This window comes from Candoia aspera, chromosome 2 (genome assembly GCF_035149785.1).
Source record: "Candoia aspera isolate rCanAsp1 chromosome 2, rCanAsp1.hap2, whole genome shotgun sequence".
NCBI classification, from domain to species: domain Eukaryota; kingdom Metazoa; phylum Chordata; class Lepidosauria; order Squamata; family Boidae; genus Candoia; species Candoia aspera.
Window position 1 is genome coordinate 304,984 of NC_086154.1, and position 18,413 is coordinate 323,396.

The following is an 18,413-nucleotide window of genomic DNA, read 5'->3' on the forward strand; positions in this document are numbered from 1 at the left end:
GAGGCCACGAAACGAAACCCCAGGCCCGACAGCTCGGGCGGCCGCCGCCCTTCCTTAGAACGCCCACGGGGCCCTCCGCGGGGCAGGCGGGAAGGGGTCGCCGGACAGCTGAGTCATTTCCGGTCGGCGAGGGTCCCCGGGACTGAAGGGTGCGCGGGAGCCCAGCCCCCACCGCTCAGGCACAATGACGCAGCGCTTTCACGGGCGCTCCCATCTTGAACGGCTGGGGAGGGAGGATCCACGCCCCTCCGTGGGTCCAGGCGGCGTGCGACGCTGCCCCCCCCAGTCGGGGACACCTTTTCAGTTGCCGACGCCCTACTGGGGGCTCGCTACCCGCGACACGTGATGGCCAGCGCCCGGCTCTCGAGGCGGGGGCCGCCGGGATATCACGTGACCGCGGAGCGCTGCCCCCATTGGCCGCCTGCGCCGCCACGAGGAGGAGGGGGCGAAAGCCGAAAGGCCCGGATCCCGCATCCCGCGTCCCCCAATGCCGAACGGCGTCGCCGGAGTTGAAAAAAGCAAGAAGAAAACGCTCCTTTATAAAGTTAGTTAAAATAAATCCTACCAATTGCTGCCACAGCCGCCATGGGCGGGCGGGGATCCCTCACGTCACCGCACTCCGATTGGATCGCGCCGTCACGTGACGTCCCCGCGACCGTCGTTCCGAAAAGCCCGGATGCTGCGGGAGGGGCTATTCGTTCCGCCTCCCCCACCGAGCAGCTGCGCAGCGACTCAAACGAGCCCCGAGAAAGCGGCTGAGCGGGGCGGGCGTCTTCCGGCGGCCCCCTCCCCCGTCCAAGTCCCGCTTTGGGCGTAAAATCAGCATGGCTCCCGCGACGCCCGAAGAAGTCGAGTGCGCATGCGCCCTCCCCCGCCTTACCCCCGCGATATACGCGCGTGCGCCCCAGCGCGGTGCGGGAGAGGCGGGGCGCTTGCGCAGTCGCGGTCTGCTGCAGCCCGCCGCCGGGCTCCCCGTCCGAGCGCGGCGAAGCGGCGTTCGGCTGCCTTCCTTTTCCGGCTCTGCCCGTGGGGGCGGGGGTCACCCCGCGCGGTGCATCCCGGGGCGTCTCTGGGCCCGTGCAGAGGGGTCTCGGGCACGCGGCCTTCGCTCCGGGCGCGTTTCTCCCACTTTCTGCGCTGCGCCCCATGGGCGGCCCTGCGGGAGAGGCGCTGCCCTCGGAGTTCCGCGGGCGGGTCGAGAGCCCGTGAGAGCCGCGGCGGGGCGGGCTGCGGCGACCCTGATGGCTGCGAGGAAAGCGGGCGGCTGGAGCGTGTCCTGGGAGACCCCCGACGGCGGGAGGGAGACGGGGCCGGCTTCTTCGGCTTCGCGGGGGTCGTCGTCTGGAGAAGCGCTTCTCCCTTGCCCGGGACGGAGAGGCTGAAACCAGGAGGACCTTCAGCCGGGCGGGGGGGGAGGGGCTGCCCCTGTCACGGTGCGGTCTCCCTGGCTGCAGACCTTCAAGCGGCGGCTGGATGGTCCTCTGTCAGGGAGCCGGGGGTTCGACCCGATGGCTTCTGATGCCCCTTCCAACTCTCCGATTCAGTGAATGCTCTGCTTTCGGGGCCGATGTGGCGATGAAGCCGAGGCCGCTCGTCCGTCAGCGCCTGGCTTGGCCCAGACGGCGCAAGGCCCCCCTCCCTGCTTGGCCAGCCTGCAGGCAGACGGCGACAGGGATGCCCTGGGAAAGCAGGACCAGGAGACCCGCCTCCGCCGTCCCAAACAGGGCGGGGAATGCTGGAAGAGAGCCACCCGCTCCTCCATGGGCCCGGTGCGCGCGGCGCCTCTTCTGCCTGGGGAGAATCTCCCCCCCCCCGCCGCCAAACGCCTTTCCGCTGCGCACCGCGGGCCCGCGGCGGCGGCTGCTGCACCATTTCTCGGCTGCCCCTTTCTCCCCGGGCGGCGGCGGACGGTTCAGCCGGCTGCAGCTTCCTCAGCAAACCACAATTAGACAAGAAACAGCGGGGGGTGGCTTTGGCTCGTCTGCTGCCCTTCTTTTTCCTGCTGCAAAAACAAGAATGAGGTGGTTGCTGCTGCTGCTGCTGCTGCTGCTTGACTCCCCCAGTCCCCATTTCTGCCCCATCCTCGCCCCCCCAAATTAGGGGCTTTCCCGCTGCCATTTCTTCCCAAAGACCCAGATGAAGGGTGCAGCATAAATAGCCCAGCATTGATGGATTTGGGGATGAGGCTGGGGCTCTCGCTAATCTCGACCCCGTGGACTGCGCAGAAGTATGGCTGGGGGTGTGTTTGAGGGCTACACGTCTGTCAAGCGAGGCCAGCCGGTCTTGTGGAAATTAAACCTTGTCTAGATCTTGTTTTACTTAGTGCTTTTAATTGTTCTGATTGGCTGGTGTTCGAGGACAGTGGGGCCGTTATTGGAACTCGCGTGGGGGCTCCCCTTCTCATTATGCTGCAGGAGGCCCTGGAAGACCCCCAATTTCTTGGGCCCATTACTACTCGGGGTTCCATCATTTCAAATGTTACTTTGACTCTTAAATAAAATAATACTTGTTATTAGCACATTTATACCTACCTTTCTGCAAGTAAGCACCTGAGGCTGCAGTAAAAACAAAAACAAGGCAGAACAATAAAACCAATAGAATTAAAACCAAAATATTCTTAACATTTAACTTTGCGAAAGAGACATGGCTCTAAACACCAGTGGGGGGCGGTGGAACCAAGCATTCCGGCCTGGGGCCACCTGGCAGAAGACTGTGTCTCTCACAGAGCCACTGCAGGAGTCCAGACGGGTGGCACCCCCGGGTGGGTAGTCATGACCACGTCCCACTGGTAGCCACAACTGCTGAGGTGCGCCTTGCCGTGTCCACCGCCTGCAAGTCCAGCAACAGCTGGGGGTCACAGAGCACCTAAAAAGCCAGTCTCCTCCTCCTGGGAGGGTTCACCGGCCCCATCCCGGGTCTCCTTGTTTGCAGAGATTTCATTCCATCTATCTCATGACTGAGCCATATTCAGAGTTGGTGTTGGGAGATGGCGGGCAATAGAGCTGGGCATCATCAGCACACAGGTGACCCCCTGCAGCGCACAGTGACTCCCCCCCACATCAGTGAAGCTGTTCTGCATCAGTGTTAAAGCAAGGAGATCAAGCACTGGGGGGCTCCTGTGGTCCCAGTGCGGCCTTCCCCACCAGGGAGGGAGCCATCCAAAGTAGGGCCTGATGACTGATCCCACCAGGAGTATCAACAGCCCCACAAGGCTGGACTGGGTAGTCCTCAACCATCAGCCTGGGTCCTGGCCAAGGTGACTAGCAGCATATCCTGGGTGAAACCCCAACTGAAAGGGGCCTGGGGCTTCATCCTTTTACCTCTGGAGCTGCTGGGCCCCTTGTCTCAGCCACCTTGGCCAAGGGTGGATGAAGAGAGGGCTTTTCCAGGAAGCCAGCTGGAGTCCAGATGTGGCAGCCCCGTAGAACTGCCCAAGGAAGTGGGTGGCAGGTCAATTTTCATCCCAAGAGGTAAAAGAACATCCTGCATGCTTCTCCACCCTCGCAGGGAGCAGCTTCCACACAGTTCAGACCACAGAAGGTGGGCTTGGACCAGCTGTTGCTTGAGTAACCCAGTCCTGGAGTTGGAGGGCTCCTGGGGGGCAGGCCCACAACTGGGGTCTATATCACCTGGGGCAAACATGGATTCCACACCATTTTGGCGCCCCCCCCCCAGTGCGACGCCAGGGGCACATGCCCCACTTCCCCCCCAGTTGCAACCCTGCTGGGGGGCCCCAAGGCTATCCCCCATTGATCTCAGGATATCTAGGACCAGCTCAGCCTAGAGCTCTTCAGCCCTCTCTGGACTGCAGGTCCTTTTCCAAGCGCAGAGGAAATTTCACCAATGTCCCACCGGAACCTTCGCCCTGGAGAAAAGGCTGCCTTCCTGTATGCGAGAGCTGTTCTGGAGCCTGGAACAAGGTGCCCGGCGTCGTCCCACAAGGAGTCTGAGGACAACTCAGGAGCAAGCGGATCCAGGCAGGCTGTTCCCGTGTCCTTCTCTTTACGGCTCATTGCTGCTTTTGCACACGAAGCGGAGCAGGAAGTGAAAGTCTAACCCAAGGCAAACAGGCACATTCTCTCTCTCTCTCTCTCTCTCTCTCTCTCTCTCTCTCTCTCCCCTCCTTTAGGTTAATTTCTGCAAAAAGAGGGGCTGAAGAATGAGAACTTTCAAAAAGGCAGGTGTGGCTCCCCCTCAATGCCTCCTTCTTGCCTTTCTCGATGTGCAGTCATTCACAGGGAAATTCACAGAGGAGTCTATCTGTGGCTGTCAGTTGCTGAGGGGGCCATGAAGGTGCTTCTGCTTGCTTCAGCTCACAAGCTTCCCATGTCCACAGGGCAGCTTTAATTGCATGGTTGTGGCCACCATGTTGACTTTTTTGGCCCCCCTCCTGTAGACACTCCCACAGGCCCTTTATCTGTAACACCACCCTGCAGAGGAGGACATGGAGGCTGCAGTGTAGGTCCCAGGGAAAGGTGCTGGCAAGGTCCAGGGGCAACAGCCTGAGGGCATGATGCCAGCAGGGTGCTGGTGGGCACAGACAAGCTGCAAAATCTGCACTGGAGGACAGAGGCGCTGTCCCCGAGGCAGAAGAGCTCCAACGAGGAAAGGGAGGCTCATCACGGCAGGCCCTGCCTGGCCCCAGCAGCAACGCACGATGTCCAGGGTCCGAAAAGGGGAGCTGGACTCCTACACGGCCAGTGCTGAGCAGAGCTGCACAGTGACTTTTCTGGATCGCGACATCCAGCCAAGGATTGCACTGACTTTTTTTGCAGCTACATCACACTCTTGCTCATGTTCCGCAAGAGTCTTTCCACATCTCCCGTTGCTCAGTGTGTTCCCCTGCCCCCCAGCACCCTATAGTCATGCTTTTGGTTTTTCCTATCAAAGTCTGAATTTATACCGGTCAACATTTGCCTTGCTGGTCTCTAGCCATGTTCCCACTCTTCACGATTCTCCTGAAAATGGATGCTGTTGTGTTTGCTAACCCCTCTAGCATTGTGACAACTCCTCTCGCGGTAACTGCTAACCAGCACAGGGCCCGAAGGGGAGCCTTTGTGGAGACCCCTCTGCATCCCCTTGCAGACTGCGGCGGAGCCCTTGACCAGCACTCCTGGGGACACACGCTGGGCCAGCCCGGCATCCCTCGCGCGGGAGCCGCATCCGGCCCCATTTGCCCATCTCCTCCACTGGGACCTCAGGGACCTTCGTCACACACTGAGCCAAGCCATACCACGTCCCCTGCATTCCCCTCCTCAACCAGATTGGCCCCTCTGCCAAAAAGGAGTTCGGGTGGCTCTGGCGCCGTTTATTCGAGAAAAAGCCATTGCGCCTCCTTGAGCAAACTCCTGGTCTCGCTTCCCGCCGGCGGCAGCCGTCAACCCCGCGCCCTCCGCGACCACCCGCTCGCCGGCTTGCGCGGCCTGGGGCCAGCGGCGCCCGCTCGCGAACCGCTCTATCTCCCCTTCGCAGCCGAAAGCCGCGGGCTTCCCCTTGGCAACAAGTGACCGCGGCGCGCGAGGGGAGCGGATTGGCGGCCCGGCCCGGGAGGCGGCCCCAGTGGGGCGCGGAGCGGCGGATTCCCCCCGGGCAGAGAAGGGCGCCGGGCGGGCGAGAAGATGGGTCCTGGGCGCTGCCGGCGGGCGCTGCCCGCCTTGGCTTTGATCTGGGCGGCGGCGGCGGCGGCGGCGGCGGTGGCAGCGACAGCTGAAGGTACGGGAAGACCCGGGCTGGAGGGAGGCTACGAACCGTCTGCCAGAGCAGGAGACGCGCCACAGTGCCGCGTTCACAGTGCTCGACCCAGGAGGGTACCGAACTCTGCCATTTCCTGGGTTTCCATCTTGGCCTGTCGCCTGACAGAAGAGGCCACGGAGGGGAGCTCGCCCGGCCGGCACCCTGTTGCGCGGAAGGGGACCCTTGGTAGAGCCCTCGCAGAGGGGCCTGCGAGCAACTGGGCCGTGGGGGCAGCCGGACCCCCTCCCGCTGCTGCCCTGCCTGCCCCCCAAGCCCGGAGTGCCTCCACCCGACAGGAGGAGCGGAGGTCTCCCTCCTCGCCCCCCGCCCGCCACTCCCCCTCGGCTAAAGTGTGGAGCGATCTCGGCTTCGAGCTTTCGTTTTCGCTTTAAGAAGAGGAACGGGGAGTTTTCGGCGGGAGGGCGGACGGGCGGGCGGCCAGGCTCACCGCAAGCATGTCACGTCGGAAGGCGCTTGGCTTTTCTTTCTCCCGGGGTCGGAAGCCTGCCCCACGCTTCAGCTCTCATGGTGGTCTCCCGTCGGACCCCAGGCAACGTCTGGCTGCGTTGGGCAAGTGCTTCGGCCACCTTCACACAACCAAATACAAAGAAGTTGGGGTGGGGGGGGGACACAGCGCCTGTTAAGCAGGGGAGCAGCTTGTTGAGGGTGCCAGCCGACTTTCCGTTCAGTGTTAGGCAAAGCCAGCAGAGGGTTAACTCAGAGACCAGGAATGCAGCCCAGTCAGTGCATGCAGAAGGAGGCCTTGTCCTACCTGCCGGCCCTGACTGAGAGAGGAGAAAGGCCATGGTGGGGGAGGTTGGGGGAAACCCTAGCTAAGTGACAGAAAATGGGGCAGGGGGGGCATTCTAAGACAATTTGCTTAGTCCCAGACAGGCCTAACCCAGACAGGCCCAGACAACCCTAACCCTAACCTTTCAGAGGCATTGGGACTACAACTCCCAGGAATCCCAGCCTCCCCCAACCCGTTTGGGGGCACCAAGCTTGATCTTTCTGTGCTGGAGCCCCAAATGTCACAACTTCCGAGAAATGTGTCTGCCTGCCTGCCTGCCTGCCTGCCTGCCTGCCTGCCTGCCTGCCTGCCTGCCTGCCTGCCTGCCTGCCTCCAGGGCCAGGCAGCCCACTGGGTCAGAGAGATGGGGTGGGGGCTCCAGAGCCACAGAGCCCGTTTTTAAGGAAATGTCTGATGAGATATAATAAAGAGACGTGAAAGCAGTACTACGGGATTGGCACAATCAAACATTACAACTGCTCAAGTAAGCCAAGACTAAACACTGCTTTTTTGTTACAGTGCTCTTATGTCAATCTCCCCACCCCCACTGCCTCTTTCTTTTCTTTTCCGTACTTATTTTACTCGCAGGGGCCAGTCTATTGCTCCCGGCAAGCACTTCAGGCAGAATCGGTTCCCTCCTGCAGGCACAATGCCTGTTGCTGAACCGTTTCCTGGTGGAGGCACTCACACTGCAAGGAGCCACGGGTCCCTTAACCACAGCCGTGGTCAGGAAAGCCACAATGGCAGCCACAGTAGTACAATCAAAGCTCTGCCTGTTTTTCTATATGCATCGCCTGTGGCACAGCTTCAAGGGCACTGTTGTGGCTGCTGTCGCAGTGGCTTTGACCTGGACCACAGTTGGTTAAATGAGCCATGAACGCGGTCACGCGTGGACTGGGCACAGGGGCTGGTGCTTGTGAGCCCCTTGGGTGCCAACCGCATAATGTCTCCATGCGCTGCCCCTGTGGCTGCATAGATCGTGGACAGCCAGGGGTCAGCCAGGGTAAAACGGCCTCTGTCCGCATCTTCCTTCTCCCCCTTTCTCCTCTTGTTCCCCCCAGAGGAGCCTTCGCACCTCTTCTCCGAGGTGTTTTTTTGCCAGAAGGCCTCCCCATTTTACGGCCTGGCTCAGACGCTGGACGACGACCTGCTCTTCTGGTTTGACTTCCCTGCCTCCCGCTGGGGCCCCCGCCTCCCCAGGCTCCAGCCGGCGGTGCAGAACCGGACCACCAAGAGCCAGATCATGGCGAGGAAGGAGATCTGTGATGTTGTGCTGCCCTTCCTCACTAACTTTTCGGACAAATACATCCAGATACAGATCCCCGAGGCCAGAGGTGAGGGTGCCAAGCCCCGTCCAGAGGAGGGAGGTGGGGGGCGACCCCATGTTTGACCTGGTCAGCCACCACCCTGGTCAGCCTAACTGGGTCAAACGCCAAGGCCCTGCCTCTACCGCCAGGAGGACTGGGGATCCCACACCCCCTCACCTGGGGCAGAAGCAAGACCGCTGGATCTGGACCCCCTTCCCATTGGCCAGAAAGACAGTGGTGGCCATGGCTGGGCCCTGCAGCCATCCTGGGGGAGGGAGGCTGGGTCCTCTGAGGTTGGAATGGGCCACTCCACGGGCACATCAGATCTGGGCTGCGAGAAGCAGGCTGGGCACAGAGGGTAGGAGCAGGCTGACACTTCCTCTCCCTCTGCCGCCACCGAACGGCTGCCCTGGTTTCTCTGCCTGGGTCGGTGGCCCTGACTGGACTTAAGCCAGCCACCAACTGAGCAAACGCAGCAGCCCCTGAGCTACTCAGGGTGCATGTCTTGTGCAGATGGAGCTGCTAGTCTGTACCCAGCCTGGCTAGAAGTGTTGTGTGGACACAGGAGTGTTGATTAAGGCAGCCTCCAAGGGCAACAGGGCTGCAGACTGCAGAATCTTTCAAATTCAAGTGAAATGCCAGAGCCTAACCACCCTGTAAACTAGACAGCAGCAAGGTGTCATTCAGAAACCATAGCAATGCCAATTAAAATGCAATTAAAAGCCCATTTGAAAACCTTGGGAAATTGAAAGGTCTTCACCTGGTGCCAAAATGATGCTACAGTGGGTGCCAGCCGAGTGTCTCTGGGGAGGAAATTCCATTAACTGGGGGGGCACCCCAGAAAAAACTCTCCCCCTTGTGGACGGCCAGCTCAGCCCCCTTGGTGGTGGGGGACCTGGAGGAGGGCCTGACTGGACAGCCTTAAGGCCTGGGGAGGTACCTGTGGGTGGAGGTGTGGGTTGTGTGTTTTGCATGCTTGCAGCCAGAAGGCAGGTCTTTTAAGCAGGGACAAGGCCCCTCCTTCTCCTCATGATGCGGAGCCTGACATTGGCCCCAGGAAAAACCTTGGGATCCTGACTCCGGGCCTTGTCCCCAGCCCGTCCAGGGAGTCACTCGGCCTTCTTCCCCAGGAATCCCCCACGTGGAGGTCTTCACCCTTCGGCCCCTCCAGCTGGGCCAGTCCAACGTCCTGGTCTGCTCCGTGAGAAACATCTTCCCCCCCGTGGCCAGGATCAGCTGGGCCCTCCATGACCAGTTGGTGACTGAGGGCGTCTCCTCCACCCAGACCTACCCCATCCAAGGGCTCGACTTCCAGATCTTCTCCTACTTGGAGATGACTCCCCAGGCAGGCGACGTCTACAGCTGCACCGTTGATGGCCCCGGGAACAAGTTCAACAGCATGGCCTACTGGGGTGAGCCGCAGCCTCCTGCCTCCCTCCTGGGTTGCTGTGGGACCCCTCCCAAACTGACCCCTCCATCTCTTCCCCTGCAGTCCCCACAGACCCCATCGCCTCGAAGCTCCTGGAGAACGCCCTCTGCGGCTTGGCGGTTGCAGTGGGGGGGCTCTTCATGCTCCTGGGGACCGTCCTGCTGGCCCTCTCTCTCCGGGTCAGGAGCACAGGTAGGAGGGAGGGAGGAGGGGGGTCACCCTTGGGGGAGGCCAGATGGGATGGCCGCAGCCTGGGAGGCCCGTGTCCCTGCCCATGCCCAGCCTGCCCTGCACGAACTCTTCAGCATGTGAGGGCTGCAGGGCATCCCCCCATACCTTCTGGCAGGCGAAATGGCCCAGTCATCCTTTGGGACCCATCAGCGGCCCCTTTCTGTGGCTCGGTTCACTGGCAGGGCCTCTCTGAGTGAGGAGCAAAGCAGATTTGCGGTCAGGGAGGGAGAGGAGGCCAGGATCCCTCTGGGATGAGGGAGAAATCAGAAATGGTGGGAGCATGGGGGCAGAGCAGGCAGGACCCCCACTGTGTGCATTTGCTCTGGAGTCACCCTTGGTTCCCTTCCTTTCTCCTTCTCAGACTGAACTCGCCCCTCAACCTGAGGAAGCCCCCAGCAAGAAGATCCCCCTTCCTCCCCCATCCCTGGACTGGTAGGACCCCTGCCACCAGATCCCCCTTTCTCCCCCATCCCTGGACTGGTAGGACCCCTGCCACCTGGAAGCCCAGCTGGGAAGACCCTGGGATTTTTAGATTGTTTATAGGCTTTTTTAATCCTGCCTTTATTATTTTTATAAATAACTCAAGGCAGTGGACATACCTAATACTCCTTTATTACCAACAATGGCCTCTACGTGTGTGTGTGTGTATATAGTATACAGACACACATGGTGTGTAAAAAGGCACTTAAAATGAACTAAGATATTTAGTTCATTTTAAGACCTCCACAAGGGAACAGCACCGTCCAACTACTGGCCAATAACCTGCCTTCCCACAACATGGAAAGCCCTATCAGGCATCACAGCCGCCAAGCTGCAGGACCAGAAGGGCCAGCACAGCTCAGAAGGGCATTGGGAACAACACCAGAGGCTCCAAACAGCAGCTGCTCAGAGATAGAGCAGTCACTGCAGACTCAAGATCTAGACCAGAGCTTTCCACTTTTCATGTTGGTGACACACTTTTTAGACATGCATCATTTCATGACACAGTAATTCAGCAAACCAGAGGTTAAACTAACCCCTTCTAAGAGATACGGACACATATGTAAATTAGTGATTAGAAGCCAATCGGGCCTCCTGTTGTTTGGCCCTTCTTCCTTCTCTTCGATCTCTCATGCTGATTGGCTGCAGTGACAGCAACTCATATCCCTGACCAATCAGCTGCTTTTCTTCTTCCCGCACTAGGTTCTTCTCAATTTTCCCACCTTCCCCATTGTTTCCCGCCAATTGATCTAATGGTCCTAATGGACCTTCTTCATCTTCCTCTGGCTCAACCTCCATCCTAACACACGGAATCAGCTGTTTTGACCCAAGTATGCATACTGTGCATGTGCAATACCTGTATGATCCCTCAAGCATGCAACACACCTACACACTGCAGCCAACACACTAACGTGCCGCAACACGCAGTTTGGAAAGCTCTGGTCCAGACAGGCCAATCTGAGCACAGCCTGGATTGACTGCAGGAGAGCCTGCGACTCAATGCCACACACACGGAACTGTGAATGCCTGGCTCTATACAAAGTCCACAGGACACTCAGGACCTCCCTCAAGAACTCAGTGGGACTGTGGAGGACAACACTGGAAGTCAACTCAAGGCAGCTCCTGCACAAGGGGCCACCAAGTGCGGCATATGCCAAGGTGATGCACTGTCCCCGCTGCTGCTCTGTATGGGCTTGAACCCCCTCAGCCACATTATCACAAGAACTGGATACGGATACAAGACAGAAGAAACCTAAGAGACAAATTACTAGGCTACAAGCACTGTTAGAGAAATGCCTGTAAAATGGCTTAAACAGAGGGGTGCCCAAGATCTTTAATGCTAATTCAATTATTAAAAATTTAAACTGCATACAAGTTGTGCCAAAACAAGACTGTGAATTTATTGGCTGTCTCTGGCTTGAAGCACAAAGGTGACAGAACGGCAGGGCTGAGCATTCTGCCCCACAATGGGCAGGGAGGCCCCACCATCGCCCCTGGGGAAGGCAGGAGAGCCATGAAGAAGCTGAATTTAGCTGGACTTTGTCTCTGAGGCCTCTGCTTGAAAGATGGGATTCTGCTTGAGCAGGGTGGCTGGTAGTTAACAGGTGTGATTAAATCTTTGGGCCAGTTTGAACAGAAGGACCAGGAAGGAGAACAGAAGTGCGGAGTCAGGTCCTCCCAGCCGAACTGGGAAGTGGACGCAGGTGTTCCCGGGAGGGCCATTAAGTGTCCTTCCAGAAGGGCGGAATTGCAGAGAAAGGACTGTAGAGCCCATTGCTCCCTGATGCTCCAGCTGAGGGCATGGACACCAAGAGCACCCTCTGTGGTCTCCCCTGCAGAATCCAAGGAGGGCTCAACCACGTGGTTGCTGGGGATGATGGAAAGTATAGTTCAATCCCCTGGGGGAGATGGTAACAGCACCCTGGTTCGGTTTACAGGCTGGCAAAAGGCAGCGAGACTCCTCTGGAGAGAGGAGGAGGGAATGGGTGGGGCCCCAGGCTGAGAAACCTGTGGGTGGACAGAGGTTGTGGGTTTCAAAAGAGGAAGGACGTGGGGAGGGGGGGCTGTTCACGCGTTGCGAAAGAGAGAAAAGAGGTTTGTTCCGTCCTGTGGCTCCGTTGCTGTATTCCGAATCAAACCCTTCCCTCCTGTCGGAGAGCTCCAGATTGTGCGCGGTTCTTGCTCTGGCGGGCCGCCGTCTGATAAAGTGACCCTGAAAGAGAACGAAACGACCAAGGATTAGACGGCTTCGTTTGTTCTCGGGTGTTCCCGCGATATTCTCCATCGGTGCGTCGGTTGAGCCCCTGCGGAGGGGCAGCGCTGGGGGAAGGCCCCTTTCCTCCTGGCAACGGCACCCCCCCTTTCTCTCTTTCCCTCCCCAGGGATGGAGGGGGGAGGGGCAGAGCTCGTTTTTTGGCGGGGCTCCTGAAATAGGATGGCCGTGGCCAGCGGACCTCGATCCCGGTGCCCGAGGCGCCCCCATTCCGCCCGCTGCGCTCTGCGCTTCTACCAGCCTTTCGCCCGAGGGAATTCAGTCGCGGCGCTACTCGGGGTATTTTTTTTTTTAATCGTATGGCACAGCAGTTCGGTACTGCTGCTTTTCCGTACTGGGAAACCCTGCTTTTCCGTACCGGGAAATCCTTGCATGGTCCAGCAGCCAGATGTGTGGACTATTTAGCCGTGAAAAGTCACCTTGCTCGGGGTGCACCACGAGGAGGCTGGTCTCCATTGCACCATTTGGGCTGAGAGGAAGTTCTCCGCCGAGGGGAGGACGAACCAGGCTTCTTGCCTGGCGTGATTTCTGTGGCTAGATGTACAAATCTCGAAACCGTGGTTTGCTCAATAGTGTTGGGTCGATCCACCTCGGTGAAGCAGCTCTCCTGCCCCGCGCTTGGCGATTCCCCACAACCCCGTCCATCCTCCTCGCCTGGGCCGGCCAGGCGCCAGCCTCGGCCAGGCCTGGAGGCGAGAAGGTGAACGCCCCTCTCGCCTCGCCCCCCGCCGATTACAATGCCCATAATCCCCAACACACGTGTCTGGGAACCAGGAGGGGGCGGACAACGGTCCCGTCACGGGGCAGCAACGTCAAGGGAGCCTCTGGAAGGGGATACGGTGTGGCGGGAGCCTGGCATGTTTCCGAGAAGGAACTACTGCGTTCGCGCGTCGTGACAAGCGAGCCGGTCCGGCCGGCCCTCGCCCCGCCCCTTGCAAGCGGCTCTGGACAATTTCCCTCTGCGCGCCCGGACGGCTCGGCCTTCCCCGACGACTGATGACGCGCCGGCGCCCGCCTTCGCCATTGGATGCACGCCGGGCGAGGGGAGTCCCGTTGGGTCGGGACCGGCGCGAGGAAAAGGCGTTCAGATCTAGCTCGGTGTCCCCGCGGCACAGCTGCTTGTCCGGGCAGCCCTTCCCCAGAACGCGTCCGGTGGCCGGACCTCCCGTCTTCGCGGCCCGCCGGGATGCGACCTCCGTGGCTGCTGCTGAGCCTGGCGCTGAGCGTCCCGCCGGCAGGTAAAACCGCGCCTAGAGGCGGGCTCCTTCCCGGTCGCCCCTGCGCTACGGAGCTGGGACTCCCGAGCCCTCCCCGCTCCAACCGCCCCCAAAAAACAGCCCTGCGAAGGAAGTTGAGCGGGGGAAGGACAGCTCCTTGGCGAAAGGGGCTCCACGCCCAGCAGCAGAGGGGACGATGCGCCTGCGGTAGACAGAGCTGTCCAGTAGGTGGGGCTCGCCGCGCGGCCACGGTAGAACTTCCATGCCCGGCGGAAGTCTATCTGTGAGTTTCAGTCGCTGGGGGAGGTTTCAAGAGAGCACTAGGGGTCCCGGGGAACCTTTGGTTGCTCCGCGCGGAGGCGCCATCAGCCACGGAGTAGGGGTATCAAGGGGTGCGGGTTTGGGTGCTTCTGGCCTTGTGAAGAGCGCACTTCCTGGCCCCCGAGTTGTTTCGACGAGCGTCCCCCTCCCCCTCTCATTTTCTTCTTCAACCTCTGGGAAGGAGCGCCGAGGAGGCGAGAGTCGCTTCCCCTTCCTGCTATTTCCCTCCCGGGGGAACGCCTTACGCTACCATCATCCCCGGCGCGACGGCCGCACCGGCCGGGCTTCCCCCGGAGGCGGGCTAGTTGGCGGTTTCGCTTTCTCGGCAGCGCGCCGGAAGGACGCTGCTCGTCCCCGCCTCTCGGGCGCCGGGATTTCTCGCCGGGTGTTCCCGGGCGACCCCTGTCCGGGGCGGACCCTCCGGGCCGCGGCGTCTCTCCGTGGCCGAGCAGGCCGGCTGTGGCAGGAAGCCGCTGGACACCTTCCCTGATCGGAGCTGCAGGACAGTGGAACTCCCTGCCTCTGTAGGCCGGTGTCTGCGTGGGCCGGGGGGAGGGTGCTGCCCCAGCCCGTGCGTCCTCGGTCCGCTGCCGAGGGCCGTTCTCCCCGACCCCGCAATGCGCCTCCATCCTCCGAGGCAGCCGACCCCCAATTCCAGGGGGCCAACATCTCGGCCTCTCCCCTGGAGCCGGTTCCCCCTTCTGAGCGTCCCTCCTGCCTTGCGTGTAAAGCTTCTCCTCCTGTTGTGCCGGGGCGGGGGGGGGGGCTTCCTGGCAGGCAGGCCCCTGACCTCTGCCCCCTGCCCCCGCAGGCTGCTTCGTCCTGCACCTGGAGACGGACTGCTTCCTCTCTGCAGATGGCAGCATACTCCAGCCCTCCTGGACCATGTTCTTCAACAAGATCCCCTTCAGCTGCTTCAACTATGAGGAGCAGATGTTCCTGCCCTGTGGCCTGGGGGCATCCGTGCCCTGGAACTACACCGGTGTCCCTGTAGCGCTGTGGCTCAATGAAAAGGCCCTGGAGGTGGCCCAGGGGGCAGCCCAGGACTGCCAACAGCAGCTCCAGTCACTCTGGGGCCAGACAGGGGGCAGGCAGAGTGAGTGAGGGGGGACTGGGTCGGGGAAGGGGCACCTGGCACTGGGCTTTGCCAACCAAGCAAGCAGGGGAAGGAAAGAGGGAGGGAGGGAGGGGGGCTATGCCATGCTGTAGTCTTGTCCTGCATCGTAAGCAAGGCATTGAGCAGGAGTTGGTCCAGGTGGCCTCTCTAAGCTTTCATTCTATTTCAGTTCAGAATGTGGCATTTTAAATTGGGGAGGTGCTTCCCAAGGGCAGGGGGATCATTGGGGATTGGGGTGCAGAGAGAGAGGGCGCAGCGGCTGAAGGGCAAAATCCAGCCTCGTGTGTTCCCCTTCTTCCCTCCAGCTATGCCGAACATCCGCATTTTCCCTGTGACCCCTCAGAACACTCCGGATCCCATCATGCTCGCCTGCGTGGCATGGGGCTTCTACCCAGGGGATGTCAACATCACCTGGCTGTGGAACGGGGACCCCGTGAAGGATCACCTGGACCCCCCACTGGTCACCAGCAACGGCGACTGGAGCTACCAGGCTCGGCTGACGCTGCCGGTCGACCCCCGGCAGGGCGGGACCTACACCTGCTCCGTGCAGCACACCAGCTTGGCCAAGCCCCTCACCGAGCACTGGGGTGAGTGGGAGCTGGGGCTGGCCTGAGTATGAAAGTGGTGGGCATGCTTTCCGCCCCAGAAGCAGCAGGGCTGGGCCACAAGTGTGCCTCTGTTCGTGTGCAGAGGGCTGCCCCTTTTCAGTAAGCTCTCATCTCTCGGGGATTGGAGGAAAGCTTTTGGGCGAGGGAGCAGGCGGCACCTGTCTTCCCCACAGACCCACCGTTGCACTATCCAAGAATTGAGCCCCCCAAAGCTACCCCCGGAAGCTGCAGGAACTTCCTTCTTGGTGAAATTACAACAGCCTGTTTGATTCTCCCCCACTTGGGGGGGGGGGTCAGAGAGCTGGTGGTTCCTCTGGAGCAGTGGAAGCTTTAAGATGCGCAGGCTTCAACTCCCAGAATTCCCCAGTCAGAGTTGGTCCATGCATGCTGCTGGAGGATTCTGGGAGTGGAAGTCCACGCATCTTAAAGCCAGCACGGTTGAGGAACCCCTCTCTAGGAGACGGAGAGATTTGTCCACGGTTGTGAGGGGAGCATTTGCTGCTGGAAGACCCCCAGGGGCACTGGGATTGAATGGGGCCAGTCTGCATCTGGGAGGCTGGGGCTCCCTGAGGGGTGGGGCAGGACAGCCACCCGGGCCCCAGGCCGCCTTGTCGCTGGGGTGGCAGCCTCGAGGCCCTTCGAGGCCCTTTGGAGCAAACTCTTCCATCTAATGGGCAGGGGGGTGGGCTCAGGAAGCTTCTTGGCCTCTGCAAATTACAAAATGCAAATATCCCAGAAGGGAGGCGAATAAACTCTCTAAACGTGGAAACAACAAGCATCTTTGACAGGAAACATGGAGCAAGGAATTGCTTTGGGCAAGAGAGTCCAAGGCGGAACCCCCCTCCCCATTTTGGGAGCGCCGTTAACAGCCCCACTGTTCTGTTTTGCTGCTCAGCCCCAGGCATCCCCTTGGAGCTCTGGATCAAAACTGGGGTCTCGGCTGCCGTGCTGGTTGTGGGGACCATCTTCCTGGTGGCCGGTGTGGTCTTTTGGAAGCGTTCGAGGGTCCAAGGTGAGGACGGGGGCATGCAAGAGGGAGTGAGGCCGTGTGTGAGCCCCTGTTGCAGGTTGAGGGTGGGTAAAAAGGCCTCGTGCCTCTGGGGAAGGACTATACCACTTCTGGTTGTATAAAATGCAGCAGAAGCGTTCCTTCCACCCCCAAACCCCCTGAAATGTCAAGGAACCATCAAGGAAAAAACAGGGCCTGACACACTAGCTTGCTTTGTGTGGGGAACGTAGTTGCCAATGGTCCCAGCTGCCCTTACAGCTCTTTGGGGCACTCTTGCTCCCCCCAAGGACACGACTTCAGCCATGGAGGGCGCAGGGCCTCTCTGCAAAAGGTGGGGGGAACCAATCGCAAGATTTATAGAAATGGCACATGGGACAAGCCCTGATCCTCTGGTTTCTGGCAGGAGATGGGGATGAGGGGAGCTGTAGTGCAGCCGCACAAGAGCGGGTCTGGGGGGGGGCGGGCAGAAGAGATTGGCCAGCCACATCTTGGGCTTGCTGCTCCTTCCTGGGGACACTCCCTGCCCCGCCCAACTGGTTCTCCCCAGGGCCTGACTGACCCATTTCCTCCCCTCCCCTGCAGGATACGTCCCCCTGGAAGGCAACACCTACCCACAGGAAGGTAAGCCAGGCATTAGCGGGGGTTGTTGGTGGTGGTGGTGGCTGACTGCCCCCACCCCACCAGTGCTTGAGCCTGAGGCCTCCTGCCTGTCTGGCAGCCTCAGGCAGCCCCCATAAGGAAGACAATGAAGAGGAAATGGTGGGCTGGGGGGCACACACTGGGTGAGGGGCTATTCTCTCTGCAGGACCCAGAGTAGCCTGGAAGGGACAGGCAGGCAGATCGTGGCAGGCAGAACAAGAGGCCTTGGATGGTGGAGCCAGGATGGGGGGTCTCCCCCCAATTGGAGGGGCACCATTTGGATCTCTGACCTGATCTGGGGGGGAGGGAATGGCCTGCGCCCCCTCCAACTGCAATACTCCTAGGGAGAAAAGCCCCTCCAGGCAGACCTCCCCCACCCCTCCATTTATCTCCCCATCTTGCCCCATGGAGGCCAGAGGGCAGCCAAAGATGCCCCCCTATGCCAAAGGCCTGGCCAAGCTTGGCTCTTGTTCAAGGGCCCCCTCAGATGCTGGGGAGGGGCTCCGTACCCCCATTTCCTCACTTGCTGTGTCACAACCAAACCTCACCTCCTCCTCTCCATTTACAGGTCGGTAGCTTTTGGACAACCCCCTGCTGCCCCATGGCCTCTACCCTTCCCTCCTGGACCCCGGAGACCGCAAGCCTTGGCCCAGCGGGTCTCCAAAGAGGCCCCCACCCTGAGGACAAGCCCCTCCCTGCAGACCCCCTTTGTGCACACCAAGCACTGTCCCTGCTGTGGAATGGGCAGGGCATCCCCTCGCGTCCCCTCACCCCACTGAAGCACACGGAGGTGGACCCCCCTTTCCTGCACAGCTGCCCCAGCAGGCTGCCCTGCAAGTGGGCTTTTGAAATAAATAAAAATAAAGGCTGCTTCCCAATTGCATGGCCTGATGGTGTTGGGGGCCCTTTGGCAGGGGGGAGAAGACGGGGTGCAGAGTGCAAGTGGGCAGCTCTGCTTTTGCATGGGGTTTTCTTGAGATAATTTTTGGCCCTTGGGCATAGGTGGCGCCCATTCCCTGCTCTCCTGACTGGCTCCCCGCAGGCCGGCAGTGGCTCTGCTGCCCTGGGGAGGCATCCAGTGCCAGTGGCACCTGGCAAGCCCAGTGGTGCCCAGAGACCCCAGAGCAGCCCAGGTAGGGCCAGGCTAAGGCTGAAGCTAAATGCACAACAACTCGCCCCCCTCGAACTTTTGGAGCCTTACCAGGCCCCCTCGATGGCTCACCTTCGCACCCCCAGCCCCAAGAAGGCCCTTCGCACCCA

At 60.3% G+C, this 18,413-nt stretch overlaps 2 protein-coding genes across 2 annotated transcripts; both read left to right on the forward strand.

Annotated features, from left to right (window-relative positions):
• The first annotated feature begins 6,188 nt into the window (after positions 1 to 6,188).
• LOC134492543 (class II histocompatibility antigen, M alpha chain) lies at positions 6,189 to 11,337 on the forward strand. Its single transcript, XM_063296704.1, has 5 exons — positions 6,189 to 6,350; positions 7,500 to 7,857; positions 8,961 to 9,242; positions 9,323 to 9,451; positions 9,852 to 11,337. The coding sequence occupies exons 1-5, from the start codon at positions 6,189 to 6,191 to the stop codon at positions 9,854 to 9,856; spliced, it is 936 nt and encodes a 311-aa protein (XP_063152774.1). The 3' UTR covers positions 9,857 to 11,337.
• Positions 11,338 to 13,254: 1,917 nt separating this feature from the next.
• On the forward strand, positions 13,255 to 17,785 carry LOC134491996 (class II histocompatibility antigen, M beta 1 chain). The gene is made up of 6 exons (XM_063296114.1): positions 13,255 to 13,480; positions 14,592 to 14,876; positions 15,203 to 15,484; positions 16,401 to 16,517; positions 17,097 to 17,135; positions 17,722 to 17,785. Exons 1-6 carry the CDS (start codon positions 13,270 to 13,272, stop codon positions 17,727 to 17,729), a joined length of 942 nt encoding a protein of 313 aa, XP_063152184.1. The 5' UTR covers positions 13,255 to 13,269; the 3' UTR covers positions 17,730 to 17,785.
• The last annotated feature ends 628 nt before the right edge of the window (positions 17,786 to 18,413 follow it).